Source organism: Lacerta agilis, chromosome 3 (genome assembly GCF_009819535.1).
Source record: "Lacerta agilis isolate rLacAgi1 chromosome 3, rLacAgi1.pri, whole genome shotgun sequence".
NCBI lineage: Eukaryota > Metazoa > Chordata > Lepidosauria > Squamata > Lacertidae > Lacerta > Lacerta agilis.
In genome coordinates, this window is record NC_046314.1 from 92,700,480 (window position 1) to 92,717,907 (window position 17,428).

Here is a 17,428-nt window from a genome sequence, read left to right on the forward strand (position 1 = left end):
AGGGCGTCTTAGTTGTATTTGCTGGTTATTTTCCTAACCCCCTCCCCTTTGTTGACTTGGGCCCACGTGGCTGCTGGTAGCAGCCATCTTGTTCGCTTGTGTTCTTATTCGCTTCTTTTGCCATCATTGGTTGGGGGTCAGATCCACCCTGCTTCCTCTATTACCAATAGTTAGTAAATATAAATAAATAAATAAATAAACAAATAAATAATAAAGCTTAAATAAATAAATAAATACACTAATAAGTAAGCAAAAAAAAAAAAAATCTTTTTGCTTTTCCTTCTTTAAAAGGCTTAGACCAAAAAAAAAAAAAAAAAAAAAAAAAGTATTAGCAGCTTTTCTAAGACGCAGGTAATTCAGAAAAGGAACGCGCATTTGGCTAACTCTTAGCAAATTTCTTCGTCATGGCCTCAAAGAAGAACAAGCAGCCTGCAGCATCGGCCAAGACTGGGAAACGCGCTGCTACATCAGGATCAGGTAATCTGGGGGGGGCCATGGTCAACATTTCGCCAGAGGTGTTAGCTAACCTGATATCGGGCTTTCAGACCATTTACCAACAGATCAGGCCTAACCCCGCAGTGCAAGATCTAGCCTCTCAGGGCTCACAGGATTACATTCCTGACACGCAGCCAGGGACTTCGGCCTCTTGCTCAGGCACCCTTCAGCCAGGGACCTCAGCTTCTCTCTTAGGTGCTCCCCAACCAGGGACCTCTGGCACCTCTCAACCAGGGACCTCAGCCTCTCTCCTAGGTGCTCCCCAACCGGGGACTGCCGGCACCTCTCAACCAGGAACCTCAGCTTCTCTCTTAGGCGCTCCCCAACCGGGGACTTCTGGCACCCCTCTACCAGGGACCTCAGTTTCTCTCCTAGGTGCTCCCCAACCAGGGACTTCTGGCACTTCGGCCTCCTCCGGGGTCGCATCTCTACCAGTGTTGTCAACTCCCTCTGCAGGGTCCTCCCAGCCTGTCGTAGAACCTACACAGGGGATAAGAGTTCAAGCGCAGGTCACAGGAACAGCTCTCACCAGTGTCCTGAACTCAGGTATGGGGGCAGGTCTGCCCCAGGTTAACGCGTCTTCCCTCCAGCTCCCTCTTGGGGTGCCTAACTGTTTCCAGGTGTCGCAGGATGGAGCCTCATCAGCTACATCATCCGAGGAGGATGCTCAGGTCCACGCAGCAACAACCATCACCACACAGCAGATCCCCACCCAGGGTGTCGAGGCTGGTAGAAAGAGGACCAAGAAGAGCAACCACAAGAAGTGCAAGAAGAGTAAACCATCCGACACCGAGGATGAAACAGGTAGCTCCTCTGATTCGGACAGTGACGTGCCCTTGGATAGTTACTGGGGTGAAGGGGAAGAGCTGGTAGGCCTTCCACTGTGGGCACATGAGAGGAGGGCTAATTCGCACCGAAAGTCTTTCGGTGGCACTCTAGAATGGAGGAATGGGGCATTGGTACCGGACGTTAAGACGTCCACATACGTCTCTACGGATGTGATCTTAGGAAATCATTTATCAAAAAAGAAAAGAGCCAAGATTTTGAATGGTGATTATGTAGATATTTTTACTCTACTCCCTCCATCCAAAATTACCGGCAAAGGGGAGAAAAGAAAATCTTATGGAAGGCGCAGATACAGGGAGCCCAGGGCTGAGCGTAATTTTGAAAACTGGTTGGATGGGTTCCAGATCTTTATGGGGGTAGTAGTTGCTGCTTATCCAAAAAGGGCTATGCATTTACTGGCCTACATGGCACAAGTAAGAACGGCGCACGCTCTAGCTGGGGAATCTGCAGCGCTAACCTATGACGAGGAGTTCCGCAGAAACGCCTCTTTATTGTCCACCACACGCTGGGATCTGACTGACCAGCGGTTCTGGACCGAGCACGTCGGCCCGTACATTAAGAAAAAACACCCCGAGGCCTCCAGGTCAGAAAGGAATGAACACAAGAAAGAGGCCCGACGCCAGGTATGCTGGGAATATAACCGTGGGCTTTGCAAAAGACCTTACTGTAAGTTCGCGCATGAGTGTGATAGGTGTTGGGGTGCCCATCCCTCCTCCTCCTGCTTTAAGGGCACACAGTCCTTTCGGGGGGGACGGGGGGGCGCTCAAGGTGGACCAAGGAACACACAGGGCCCCTCCCATGCATCAGGTCCAAATCGCCACTAACAAATCCCTGGGGTTGGCCCATTCTCCAATCAGGTTAGAACCGTTAAAAGCCCTCCTCAAGGAATATCAAGATAAGAACGCAGCCTCTTACCTTTGGAAGGGATTCTCCCGGGGTTTCAGAATCCCAGTTTCCCAACCTCCCTCTCCACGTGACCCACCCAATCAAAAATCTGTTCGAGATATGCCAGAAATTGCGCGTAGGAAAATTAACAAAGAAATTTTAGCCCAAAGGGTTGCGGGCCCATTCTCGGTACCTCCCATCCCAGACTTGCACATTTCCCCACTGGGAATCGTTCCTAAGAAGGCGCCTGGGGAGTTTCGACTAATTCACAACCTTTCACACCCTAAGGGGGCTTCGGTAAATGATGGCATTCCCCAGGAACTTTGCTCGGTGAAATATGCCTCCTTCGACCACGCTATTCAGTTAATACGTAAATTTGGCAGGGGGGCTCTGATGGCTAAATGCGATATTGAATCAGCCTTCCGTCTGCTCCCAGTCCATCCTCAGGATTTTAAATGGCTGGGCTTTCGGTTTAATGGGGCATACTTCATAGACAAGGCTATGCCAATGGGTTGTTCGGTGGCATGTTCAGCCTTTGAGACATTTAGTACGTTTTTGGATTGGGCCCTTCGTTTTAAAACAGGCCTGGAGGGAGTGACTCATTACCTCGATGACTTTCTTTTCGTGGGTAGTTCCAACAGCTCCGACTGCGTCCTCCTCTTAAGAGCATTTGCAACCCTGGCAGAGGAACTCGGCGTTCCTTTGGCCAAAGAAAAAACAGAAGGGCCAGTCTCTACCATCACTTACCTAGGCATCGAGCTCGACACAATCTCTCAGACGTCACGCCTGCCTGAGGAAAAATTAACGGCCCTTAGAGAGCTAATTTTGGAACTTCTTCCTCTGAAGAAGGTCACACTTAGGCAGATTCAGTCCCTCCTAGGCCACCTAAATTTTGCATGCCGCGTCGTTGCCCCAGGTCGCCCCTTTTGCGCCAGGCTGGCTAGGCTCTCTGCAGGCCTTAGGAAGCCTCACCACAGGGTTAGGCTTAGTAAAGGGGTCAAGGCGGACCTCGAGGTTTGGGTTAGGTTTCTGGATGATTTTAACGGAGTTTCCCTGTGGCAGGATACCCTAAGATTGCAAACAGATTTCCAAGTTCAATCTGATGCGGCTGGCTCCCTGGGTTTTGGCGTTTACTTCAAGGGAAGGTGGTGTGCCCAGCGGTGGCCACCGCATTGGCAGGGGAAGCCCATACTGCGTGACTTAACCTTCCTTGAGTTTTTCCCGATTGTTGTTGCAGTACATCTTTGGGCCGAGGAATTAAAAAATCACCGTGTTTGCTTCTGGACAGATAATCAGGCGGTAGTAGGGGTGCTCTCCAGGCGGTCTTCACGGTCACCCAGGGTTTCCTCTCTATTGCGTGCTTTTGTCCTCTTATGCTTGCAGTTGAACATTCATTTCACGGCCAGATTTATTCCTGGGCTTAATAACGACATCGCGGATGCCTTATCTCGTTTTCAGACACACCGCTTCCGCTCTCTGGCACCAGAGGCGCGTCAGTTACCGGAGCCTTTCCCGGAGTCCCTTTGGAGCCTTGGGAGCGAGATGTCTTGACGGGAGTATCAGCGTCTGTCGCCCCTTCCACGTTGAGATCATACAAAAAAGCTTGGACTGATTTCTTGGGTTTTCGCGCAGGGGTGTCAGGGGTGGGGCTTGAATCACCTCCTAACAAAAAGGAGGTGCTGCAGTACCTATCTCACCTGTGGCGTAAAGGCAGGGCACCTAGGACCCTCAACATCCACTCGGCAGCCATCTCCTTCTTCAGTAAAACAATTCACTCATTTGACCCTTGCGAGGATTTTGTGGTGCGCAAAGCCTTGGAGGGCTGGCGCAGGTTGCAACCCCCTAGTAAGGATGTCAGAAGGCCTATCACCTTTGACATCCTGTCCCAAATTCACAAGCAACTCAGAAAATTATGCTGGTCTAAGTATGAAGCCAGGCTCTTTTCGGCTGCATACTCAATCGCCTTTTTTGGAGCCCTTAGGGTAGGGGAAGTGGTGTCAGAGGCCCAGGGTACTAGAGGCATTGCCCTCGATGACGTAAGGCTGTCACCATCAGAGGTGCTGCTCTTCATCCGGCAGTCAAAAACTGACCAGCTTGGGAAGGGTGCCTGGATGCGCCTTCCAGCAACAGGACACGCTGGTCCCTGTCCGGTGAAAGACGCTAGGCGATTCCTGCGTATGAGGCCAGCAGCTCCCGGCCCCCTTTTCATACATCAGGATGGCTCCCTCCTAACACGTGATCAGTTTACGCGGGTAATGAGAAAAGCGGTCGCTGCCTGTGGCCTCCCCCCTGACAAATTTGCAGCGCATTCCTTTAGAATCGGTGCAGCAACAACAGCCATGCATTGGGGGCTGTCTGTGGAAAAAATTAAAGACCTAGGCCGGTGGAAGTCCAAAGCTTACAAGGGGTACTTGCGCAACTCTTGGTAACGCTAGGCCAGATCCCTTACCACTCTCTATCTTCCTCCTTTTCAGGCACCAGAACAGTTCATGTATGGATGGTGGGCCATAGCATCGTTCACTGGGCCCGGGAGCGTGCGTCCCAGCGCGGATGGGGTCGTAACCTGGGCTTTCCGCCAAGTGTCAAAATCTCTTGGATCACGAGAAGAGGGATGCGTTGGGATGAGTTCCTCCCGGCAGTAAAATCCAGAGCCGCCTCGCAAGGTCCTCCTGATGCCATGGTGATACAGCTCGGCGAGAATGACCTCGCCTATCGAAAGGGTGTCGACTTGCAATGGAAAATATTTGAGGACTTTAACGAACTTGCAACTTCTTTTCCATCTACGACATTGCTTTGGTCCACGCTATTGGAAAGGCGCACGTGGCGCGATTGTGTTTGCCCCATTGCAGTCAACAGAGCCAGGAAGTTGTTGGATAAGGCGGTGGCACGCCGGGTGGTGGCCCTTGGGGGTCTGGTCATCCCTCACCCGGCAATAAAATTCAGCGAGGCGGCTCTCTATCGGAACGATGGCGTTCATCTTTCGGATGAAGGAAATGATGCTTGGCTGGCGGATATCGTTTTAGCTATCAGGTATTGGTTGCGGATCTGAGGGTATTGGCGGCGAGCCCCTTCGTGGCTCGATTGGCGGTTAGGCATTGGATTATCCCAGTTAGGATCTCGGTGGGGGGGGAGGTTCGGCCATCACCTCCCCCCAAGGCTCTGAAGGGTACGTCAGAAAATGAGTCCGGGGGGCGTGTCCCTGTCCGAAGCCGCGGTGGGTGAGGGCCAAAGGCACGCCCCAATCCGGTGATCACTGGGTGAGGCCCCTAGCTGATGTGCAGCAGCAGGGTCCCTCACCTATCGGTGGTTAACCCTTCCAGGACTGCCAGCACAACGTGCTGGAGTCGGATATTTGTTAGTTAGTTCCAATGCCTAAAGCCAATACCGCTCAAATTCGTAACCAATAAAGTTGTGGCCTTTTATGCCCATTAACCTTATTTCTGGTGTCCTGTGTCGTCATTTCACCACGGGAGGGATCGGGTATTGATATGCAAATCCTTTTCCGACCCTTTAGGAAGGAGGGGGAGTTGCATTCATCACGAGCCCAGCACGGGCGCAGGGGATGCCACCATCCCCTGCGCCCACTGGCTGAGCCCTGGGCGCGGTGCCCAGCCTGCTGACCAACCGGCTCAGCTGATGGGAGTGGCCGGCCGCATTTAAGCCGGAGCGCGGCCAGGGCTCAGCCTACTCCTTCCTGCTCCCCTCAGCGCGATTTCCCACCCTCCCACCCTCTAGGCACTCTCTAGGCAGCGCCCCCTAGCGCCCCGTTAGGCAGGTTCGCTATGACCTTGCTATGGACCTCGGTTGGTCGCCGTCAAGGGGCCTGGTAGGAATTTTCCCACTTGGCAAATTGGCTTCCGCCTGGTGGTTTTTCGCCTACCTCGTAGCAACTCGTCACAACTTTGGTTTGGCGGTTAGGCATTGGATTATCCCAGTTAGGATCTCGGTGGGGGGGGAGGTTCGGCCATCACCTCCCCCCAAGGCTCTGAAGGGTACGTCAGAAAATGAGTCCGGGGGGCGTGTCCCTGTCCGAAGCCGCGGTGGGTGAGGGCCAAAGGCACGCCCCAATCCGGTGATCACTGGGTGAGGCCCCTAGCTGATGTGCAGCAGCAGGGTCCCTCACCTATCGGTGGTTAACCCTTCCAGGACTGCCAGCACAACGTGCTGGAGTCGGATATTTGTTAGTTAGTTCCAATGCCTAAAGCCAATACCGCTCAAATTCGTAACCAATAAAGTTGTGGCCTTTTATGCCCATTAACCTTATTTCTGGTGTCCTGTGTCGTCATTTCACCACGGGAGGGATCGGGTATTGATATGCAAATCCTTTTCCGACCCTTTAGGAAGGAGGGGGAGTTGCATTCATCACGAGCCCAGCACGTGCGCAGGGGATGCCACCATCCCCTGCGCCCACTGGCTGAGCCCTGGGCGCGGTGCCCAGCCTGCTGACCAACCGGCTCAGCTGATGGGAGTGGCCGGCCGCATTTAAGCCGGAGCGCGGCCAGGGCTCAGCCTACTCCTTCCTGCTCCCCTCAGCGCGATTTCCCACCCTCCCACCCTCTAGGCACTCTCTAGGCAGCGCCCCCTAGCGCCCCGTTAGGCAGGTTCGCTATGACCTTGCTATGGACCTCGGTTGGTCGCCGTCAAGGGGCCTGGTAGGAATTTTCCCACTTGGCAAATTGGCTTCCGCCTGGTGGTTTTTCGCCTACCTCGTAGCAACTCGTCACAACTTTGGTTTGGCGGTTAGGCATTGGATTATCCCAGTTAGGATCTCGGTGGGGGGGGAGGTTCGGCCATCACCTCCCCCCAAGGCTCTGAAGGGTACGTCAGAAAATGAGTCCGGGGGGCGTGTCCCTGTCCGAAGCCGCGGTGGGTGAGGGCCAAAGGCACGCCCCAATCCGGTGATCACTGGGTGAGGCCCCTAGCTGATGTGCAGCAGCAGGGTCCCTCACCTATCGGTGGTTAACCCTTCCAGGACTGCCAGCACAACGTGCTGGAGTCGGATATTTGTTAGTTAGTTCCAATGCCTAAAGCCAATACCGCTCAAATTCGTAACCAATAAAGTTGTGGCCTTTTATGCCCATTAACCTTATTTCTGGTGTCCTGTGTCGTCATTTCACCACGGGAGGGATCGGGTATTGATATGCAATCCACTTTGTTTCTGTTTGCCATGCTGGCCTGGACTAGGAATTTCCTTTGTGCTGAAGTAGAATTGACAAAGCAATTGCCAGTTAATATTTCTGTTGTCTATAGCTTTAGTTAAAACAACCCCACCCTTCCAATGGCTTTTTTTTTTAATTCAGCAAGAACCTCCCCTTACTGAGCAAAGCAAGAGTGCCTTTTATTCCACCTCAAGGTGGAATAGTGCTTTTTCTATGTGATAACTACTACACTCTAAATTCATGGTGTTCACTAAAACAACTGTAGTTATTTCACATTTCTCAGATGTTTGAACTGGCCATCATTTTAGGCCCCTGTGGACCTGTGTTTTGATTTTTCTCATCTTCAAAAAACCTCTACTGTTCCCAGAGCAACAGTTGAACATTAATGAAGCTGTAGCATTAGCGTTCCCTGAGACTTTCAATCCGAGTGCCTTACAAATTGCAGATGAGGAGGCTTGCACCTTGCCACGGCACCATTGTCTCGCTGCTTATTTTTAATTACATCAAAGCTTTGGAAACATGATCCCATAAATGCTTTGTGGGAATAGCGGTGAATGTGCTCGTCATGTGAAATCCATAAATTGCTTATAATCCTCTCAAGATGTTAAAAAAAGCATTAAGTAATTGAAGACAGGAAGTCCTCAGTTAATTATTTAGAGGTGTTATCAATGCTTTAAGTAAACTGAAGCATTTTCTGCTATCGCATGGAGTAGAATGCCACTGGGAGCGAGGGGCACCAGCCATCATCTTCTCATATTCTCTAATGCAAACAGCGTATGGCAGCTTGTCAATAAAAGACCTTTTTATATCATTTATTAGTGAACACTTCCAGTACTCTGTACAGAACAATTTGGATGACAGTTATGGCATTGTTTCACTTTGTGTTACTACTCCTTTACAAATGGTCCTGCTAATGCAAGCAGGGGGGATGGGGAGGGAGACTAAAATAATTAGGGGGCGTTCTATTAAAAGAAAGCTAAGACTGCCCTCTTCAGCAGCAAGAACAGGAATTCATTTTCTCCAGTCTGTTTTTGCATCTCAGATGCTTCCAGAACAATCGGATTTCTGAAAAGATTCCTCTCTCCGTGTTACTAAAGTTATTTCATAACAGGCAAACATCCGCTGACATACCTTTCATTGAACATATTTTGTATGTTGTGCAGAATATTTTGTGACTGAAATAGTTAGAGAATTTCACAAAAGTGGAAATTCCCAAGGGGGATAGCTGTCTGTTGTGCAAAAAAAAACCCAAAAAAACCCAACAAGAATTCCTGTAGCACCTTAAAGATTAACATGTTTGTTGTGGCACAAGCTTTTGAGGGTTATATGACCCATTTGTTTGTTGTTATTATTTCCATTTACTAGTCATCTAATGAACAATATTCTTTAGACAAAAACAGTGGCAACTTCCCATGCAAGGTTTCACTGTAGTAAATTTGTAAATTGGGCAAACTTGTGGATGCCTGGGCTGGAATAATATATGCAAACTGATGCAACAGTATACTGAGAACAGCAAACGCATGCATTTGTTTTAGACTGGGACTTAACAAGGCCTGATATTTGAAGGGATAAAGGTATGATTTCTGCCCTCACACCTACATTATTAGTTTTCATCTTCAGATTTCTTTCGAAACTCACTCATTTACAAAGCAGTTTGAGGATTTGGAAGCAGTACTTTAAAAAGAAAGAAGGGTGTGTGTGTGTGTGTGTGTGTGTGCTCATTTAGACATAATTCCAAACCAAGATGCGTCAGGCTCACAGACTTCCTCCTTCACCTCTAGCACAAGTGTGAGGAGGAGCTCAGTAAAGTTTGCACAACTGACTAAACTATGGTTAATCAAAAACGGAAGTTGAAACTTCTTGTCTCATTTTTATGGTCATGCCAGAGGAGCATAAGCTTTGGCTTCTGATGCTAAACCATGAATTCGTGTTATATCTGAACCCAAACAGAGAGCAAGAGCGAGTGAAAATACAGAAGAAAATGTCTCCTAGGTGCATGCACAATGTTTTCTTCCAATTTATTATTCAAATGAATACGCAGTCTTCAAGAAATGCTGCTTATTTGTTTTTATTTATAGATTGCAAAAAAATTCCCTCAGCCTTCTTTACAAATTCCAGATGGATTTTGGAATTATGCCCATGGAGGAGTACATTCAGCAAACATTTTAGCAGAATTGGCCATCCATTGGTCTCTTTGTTGTCCTTTGAGAAAAGATACACAGGCAAGACAACTCTGTTTTTAACAGCTTTTGCTAATTCAAACTTCCAAAACAATTTCTAAAGAGGCAAGCCTTATCCTGAAAGAGGACCCAAATGAAAAGCAAAGTGGTGATATTTATGAATGGAAAGGCCCCCCCCCCCATTTAAAACTTTCTTCTCCTGCATACACATGAGGTGATCATCAGCTGCCCCCCAGATTCAGCTCTCTCCCATCTATGACGTTGGGACAATAATAATGAAAAACCACCCACAGAGTCTTCTTTTTTACACTATTTTTCCCTGTCTGTACTAAATGGTTGTAAATAAGTAGTGCTTTCTAATAAATATTTACTATTAAAAGTGGGTGAACATGACTCCCTTTAGGGGAGTTGAAATAATCTGTTGCCACAGTAATCTTTTCTATCATGAAATACTGTTAAATGTTTGGCTGCCATCCATGTCTTTCCCTTTCTAGCCTGCAACTATCATTTTTGCTCATTTGCTTTTATGCTAAGTATATAGAGATTTCCTCCACCACTACCACACTTCTCTCCGAGTTCATGATTAGGTTACAATCCAGACTGTTTCTCTGACTCCTCTATTTTTCAAAGCTTTGCATCCTGTTCAATCTGCAAGCAGCTTGAAGCCTTGGGTGTCATTCATTCATTCACTGTATTTCCCTTCCGATGGGCCTGTTGTGTGTTGCTGCTCTGTATGTATGACCATTTTGAAATCCACAACAACAATGAAGCTGTCATCTAACCGTTTTTAGACAAAGGGTTCTGCCCAAAGGATTTTTTTTCTCCCCTTGTCATAGAATTGCATTGTTTTTTCTTAAAGTACTTACAATACTAGTTTAATGAAAACATTTTGCAAAGGGTAGAGAAGAAGAGATAAGAAAGAGCGGGACCCATCACTGACAAGGACAAGGAAGATTAGAGGAAAAATACAAAATGTGAACAGAAGTCTAATAGTGGTTTCTGTGCTCGTAAAAGGAGGAAATCTGGTGTCTTTCCCCTCCTTGATACTGCGTTTTGAGACTTATGCATTAGAATGAATGCATATTTACATATTTATAACCCATTTTCAAAGATGCAGTTGGGTCTCGAAATATTTTGTGGTAAAGGAATGCACAGAAATATAAAGGTGGAGCCATGGGAGGTAATTGTAAGTTAAGGATAGAGAAATAGGAAATGACTTATAAAACTGATACTGACTAGGGGAAGAGGTTGTATTTTGGAATGGATTGCAATGCACAATTAATGAGTATAAAATACAACCGCAAGTTCTGTTTAAAATCCTGCTAGACCATGGAACTAAGAGTTGATATATGTGTAGCTTTATACAATCACAAAATATAACTCGCTGATGGCATTCATTACTAGCAAGATGTGGCAATGTCCAGTGCCATAGATAGCTTTAAAAGTGGGGACTGAAAAAGTGGCTATTAACTATCACTAAATAAATAAATAGATAAATATGTGGTAAGCCTTTGAATACATCTTGCTGGGGAACTAACAACATGAGAAAAGCTTCTGTCTTGGTGTTCTGTTTCTGGGCTTCTGGGAAGCCTCAAACTGGTCACTGTTGGAGTTCACAGGATGTTGGACTAGAGATCCAGCAAGCTCCCCTTAAGCATTTATGGATTTATGGGTGCTGGGTTGGCATCCATTCATTGCTGCCATTGTTACCCCGACAGAACACTCAGTATATCCCACTGTGAGCGTATCTGTTTGAGTGCTTTGGGAATCTGGGTGTTCATTGTGTTGGGGAGGAGAGAGAGAAGCATATGACCAGCAAATGCATTTCTGACCATAGCATAATAATTAACAGAAATGACATAAACCTGGTTGGAGGTAATAATTGAGCTTCTGTGAAGTGCTACCAAATTTGAGGAGGAAATGCCTTCAATATTTAGACATTATCCCCTCATACCAGGGAACTGGGAGTGTAGCTGTATGCTTACTGCATTGATTGTAGAACTACCTACACCTTCACCTGCCCAACAGGTGATCAGCGTTTCCAAGATGGGCAGCACTTATCTGTTAGACAGGGGAAAGGGGGCTTGGATGAGTTTGACACCATCTTCCTCCTCCTCTGCATCAACAAGTGAAGTCGAAGCTGATACTGGATAGCTCATGGATAGTTTTGACTATGGTTATCTACCCTCTATCAGCCTCCTGGTTGGATTACTTCAATAAATTATAGGTGGGGCTGCCTTTGAAAATGACTCAGAAGGTTCAACTGGTACAGATTATGATATAATCTCCATATCACACCAATTTTAAAAGAACGTCATTATCTCCCTGTTCACTTCTAGGTGCAATTCAGTGCTGAGACTTAGCTTTCTACTCCGATATCAACATACCTGTGTCTTCAGCCCTTGCACTGAGGCCCTTTTTCGGTTGTGTCCTTGTGCTATTCAACCATAGAGAAGTCTTGTTTCTGTGCTGGCACCCCACCTGCGGAATGCCTCCCCTAACGTCACTTCCCTGACACCTACTTTGTAATTTTCTCCTGCCAGGCAAAATACCTTTATTCACTCAGGGATTTTAATATGTGGCAAACCATAGCCTGCTTTTAAGGATTTTATTTGCTGTCTTATTATTGTTATTCTGTATGATGATAAACATTTTTTTTTGTACCCTACTTTCAAATCCACAATAGGATGAAAGATATGCTCTTAACTTATCTACTAGCCAGCTGTTTTATTTATTAAGAGCGGATCCTCTTGGCAGTTCCACCACTCCCAGAAGTGCAGGTGGTGGCCCTGAAGAGGACAATTATGTCCAACAGCCCCTAAATTCTGGAATTCCCTACCCACATAGAATTGTAGGGTTGGAAGAGACCCTGACCAACCCTACAATTCTAGTCCAACCCCCTGCAATGCAGGAATATGCAGCTATCCAATACAGGAATCAAACCTGCAACCTTGGTATTATCAGCACCATGTTCTAACGAACTGAGCTATCCAGGCTCAGTTAACACACACAGGTGAATCTGGCATCTTCACTATACGGTTTTGGCAATTGCTGAAGATGCAGCTCTTCATCCTGGTCATTGACACTTGAGGTGTGTGTTTTCAGAACTAACCCTGTTGCTGTGACTGCAGTTTGTTTTAACTTATTAATATTGTCCTTTAAGTTGCTTTTAACCTACCCCCTACACTGGGACCTGCTGGTGAAAGGTAGGGGATAATAATAATAATAATAATAATAATAATAATAATAATACCCAGGGGCAAATCTACTATGAAACTACTGAAGCTTAAACTTCAGGGGCCCCAAGCCTAGATGGGCCCCAGAAGCGACTTTACTACACATTGCTTAATTTTTTTTGGATCTAGTAGACCTGATTTGAGCCACACAACTCAAATTGATTAATTTTTTTGTTGTATACATTTCAACAACCCCAAAGTGTGATATTCAGCAGCAGAGATGTTGTAAAAGTGTGGTGATCCCCCATCGAAGAGGATAACAGTGGCTAGCCAGACCTTGCTGCTGATTGAGAAGGGGTCCGCATGACAGTTCAAGCTTCGGTTTCCCAAAAATGTAGGTCTGCCACTGATAATACCCCATATAGTACACTTCGTAGGGAAGATTCGCGGGTGGAAATCTGGTTCAGAGCAAATGTCTGAAGACTTCATTTTAATCCTATTTGGTTTGGTTGTTTAGATCTTCAGCCTTACAGAAACTACAGCTTTACACTCACAGCATGTACATTTGCTGGATGCACTTCTAGTCGGGCAAGTTCGGGTAGAACACTGCAAGCGGCTCCTCAAGGTAAGTAGAAATATATTAAGTTCTGCAGAACTTGGAGGCACTTACACCAGCAGCAAATGTTCTATAGCATTTGTGCTAACCAGAAGAACCAGCTCCTAGATTTGTTTTTTAAAAAACAAAAACCTCTGGCATTCAAATATGATGTTGAATTTGTACAATCACATCTGTGTTCCTTTGTGCCTGTGCACACAGCACAACTTTGAGGTAGTATGCAAAATAAGAGAGGGGACCCTCAAATAAACGAACAGAATGAAAGCACAGAAAAGGGGTTCTCACGCTATTGCTGTAATACACTGTATAAGCACCAAGGAACAGAGCTGGGGAGAAAGAATTGGTGACAGGACACAAGGAAGGGTATAGTCTGCACCATCTCCAGGCACAATTTTCAGTGGCAAATAGTAGGTATATACCAAATGAGTCTCAGCACATGTTTTACCTACCACCTAATTTTCCCCATTTCTATTTCTGTATATTTGGAGGGTGATCCAAGGGCAAATATTTAAGGAAAACCCATTTTGCACATTTAAAAAAAATATTCACTGTATTTATTAGTTGCCCGGTAACTGGATGACATAAAGTATATAATAAAGCCATAAAATACAATTTTATATTGCAGTCTGAAGGTGTTGGTGAATCGCTTCTGTCTCTGGTATGGGGTACCTTCTTCCAGGTGCACCAACTTCAACCCTTCCTGAGCAAATATAGGCTGACCTCACTGATCCATCCCTCAGATTAGACTTTTGTAATGTATTGTGACTGGGGGTCCCTCTGAAGACAGTTCAGAAACTAAAATCACTCCAAAATGCACCTGTGAATCTAATACCTATTCCTGGGTATTACGTTCACATTAAAGCTTTCCTTTGTCAGCTGCATTGGCTCTCAGATAATTTCTGAGACCAATTCAAAATACTGGTTTTGACTTTTGAAGACCTTCAGAGCTTGGAACCAGGATACTTAAGAACTGGTTACCTCAGGATATGCTGGTCCATACACTAATATCTTCAAAAATTCTCTTTCTTTGGGTGATCTTGCCATCTCAGGTGCAATGGTAGGCTACGCTGTTGTGGCACCCAACTATGGCATGCTTTCCCCAGGGATGTCATATCTGTAGACAAAACCCTTTGTGATTTTCTCCAGCTTTTATGCTGCTTGGTGTTTGTTTTTAATCTTCCTGGCTGTTCTTTTATACTGTGGTGTTTTAATGTTACACACACACACACACACACACACACACACACACACACACGTTTTGTAAGCTGCCCTAGGAACCTGTTGAATGCTAGGTGTGGCATTTGCCCATTCTTTGGGGATACGTTTGTATTGAGGGAGAGAAAAGGTTAATAGGTTGGCCAATAAGAAAGCCCGGAGGCGGAGCCTACCTGATTTTGAGGCTCAGCCCAGAGGTTTTGACAGTTCGGTTGGTTCATTTGGGGGGAGGTAGAGGAGTCAGAGTGAGTTAGAGACAGGGACAAGACTGAGAGGGAATAGAGTGACAGCGTTTCGAGTATATTTTAAAACTTGTTTGTGTTTGAAAATAAACATTAATCTTCATTGTTAACTCTACCTGACTGACGCTCAATACTTCACCAGGGAACCCTGGTGGAAGAGTAAAGTAGTGGTGTACTGGTCAATAGTCCGTGAAACGACCGGGGGCTCTGTACGAACACCACGCTAGGTTATATATAAAATTAATTTTTAAAAAATAAATAAATTGTAAGATTGTTTGCTGTCATCGAGATCAAGCTGAATTGATTTTGGATGTTGGTGTTATTAGCTAACACAGTCTACCATCCTAGCTTGTTTATAACATTAAATAATTAAAACAAAATCGAAAATTCTTTCTAGTAGCACCTTAGAGACCAACTGAGTTTGTTCCTGGTATGAGCTTTCGTGTGCATGCACACTTCTTCAGATACCACGAAAGCTCATACCAGGAACAAACTCAGTTGGTCTCTAAGGTGCTACTAGAAAGAATTTTCGATTTTGTTTTGACTATGGCAGACCAACACGGCTACCCACCTGTCATTAAATAATTATGCAAAGATGTTATTAACACTGTATTATTGATATAATTACAGGGGTATGGTCACAGCCTCGTCATATCACAGTTAACTCTACAGTAGTTGAATTATATTGGGATGAACCGGAGCAACTTAATGGAATTATTTCTCAGTATCGATTGCTTTGTAATGGAGAAGAGATTTTCAAGGGTGGTAAAGAAAATCTGAATTTCACTGATTCTGGCCTGCAACCAAATAGCAGGTAAAATGGCAGAGAGGTGTCTTGTTGTTGTTTAGTTGTTTAGTCGTGTCTGACTCTTCGTGACCCCATGGACCAGAGCACGCCAGGCTTCCCGCAGTTTGGTCAGACTCATGTTGGTAGCTTCGAGAACGCTGTCCAACCATCTCGTCCTCTGTCGTCCCCTTCTCTTTGTGCCCTCCATCTTTCCCAACATCAGGGTCTTTTCCAGGGAGCCTTCTCTTCTCATGAGGTGGCCAAAGTATTGGAGCCTCAGCTTCAGGATCTGTCCTTCCAGTGAACACTCAGGGCTGATTTCCTTAAGAATGGATAGGTTTGATCTTCTTTCAGTCCATGGGACTCTCAAGAGTCTCCTTCAGCACCATAATTCAAAAGCAAGTGTTTAATGTATTATAATGTATTTATAACTTCCAAAAATGTTTGAACATGATCTAACTGTTGGACCCCATATATGGATATCTCTTTAGCATTCATATGAATGCTGAAGGCATTATAGCACCTCAATTCAGTTTTCCAAAGCTTCAGACAAAACAGATCAGCAGTGCTATTAGCTCATTAGTTATGTGTGAGGGCCAGTAGACAATAGACTGAATCCAAAGACCACTCCTCACTCTAGTGAGAGCAAGTGATCTGTGTAATCAAGGATTATGATCTGTTTTACACACACACACACACACACACACACAGACAACAGACACACACAGAAATGCAGGCAATTTAATATTATTGGTATCTGACACACAACATGTTTTATGATATGCATTCATCAACCTAATCATTGCTAAAATTTAAAGTAAATGTGTTCCGAATAACTAAAATATTTGATTATTTTGTGAACATATCTTTCTGTCCTCTACTCACTGCCCCCCGCTGTTTGTTTATAGATATGTTTACCAGCTAGAAGCCAGCACATGGGGTGGGAGCAATACTAGTGACAAATACATTATCCAAACACCTGTGGCAACACCAGAGGAAATCCGCATCCCATATAATGTCACAACAATTGATGCACGTTCCATATTTGTAGCTTGGGAAATTCCTGGTAAGCATGAGATTTTGTGCACTGTATAACAAATGTGAGATATGTATTAAATGAGTTATCTGTCTGCTGAAGTCATCTGCTTTTCATGTTTTTGGTTTTAGGAAGGAATGGTTCATACCAGTGTTGGCACTACCATCCTTCCTTAAGTGGGAGATTTGGATTTATCATTAAAAGGAATTGATATATGTATGTATGATGTCTCGGTTCCATTGAGTTCAATGGGACATACATTCAGGAAACTTGATACCAAATTACAGCATTCATTTTTTAATAAGTGTGAACATAATTACAGGGAGGAGAATATTTGGGTTTTCTCCTTCAGGCACCAAAATGTCTTGCACCATCTCTGGTTTATGATAAAACAATTGATTTGACTGATTTATTGTTACGGTTCTCAACCAGCACAATAATAAAACAATAATAATTAAGCAATAGAATCAACTGTATTGCCTTCAAATTGAGGAAATATAATTTAATGTCAAATTTTAATTTAATAGTGATCATCTAGTTGTACCATCTATGACTTATGTGCAATTGATTAATTCATTTTAATTTGGCTTCAGGCAGTTATTTATTATTGGAGCCTTTAAAAAAGAGGAACCGTCTCCTTGTTCTCCTTTCTCTACTGAGTTCATGACAAATGCAGCCAATTCTGGGGATGTCTGCTCTCCAAAAAGGAAGCATTAACAACCCCAGTGCAGTGTCTTGGTCCTCCTGTTTGTCACACCAGGAGCTGCTGAGTGAACTCTCAGGCAGTGTAC

At 45.4% G+C, this 17,428-nt stretch overlaps 1 protein-coding gene across 1 annotated transcript in view; it reads left to right on the forward strand.

Moving 5' to 3' along the window:
* USH2A (usherin) overlaps positions 1-17,428 on the forward strand; it is a 454,712-nt gene that overhangs the window by 360,722 nt on the left and 76,562 nt on the right. The window contains exons 55-57 of the mRNA XM_033144773.1: positions 13,259-13,366; positions 15,445-15,628; positions 16,510-16,667. Of these exons, the coding sequence (XP_033000664.1) occupies positions 13,259-13,366; positions 15,445-15,628; positions 16,510-16,667 (450 nt within the window). The remainder of the gene's footprint in view (positions 1-13,258; positions 13,367-15,444; positions 15,629-16,509; positions 16,668-17,428) is intronic.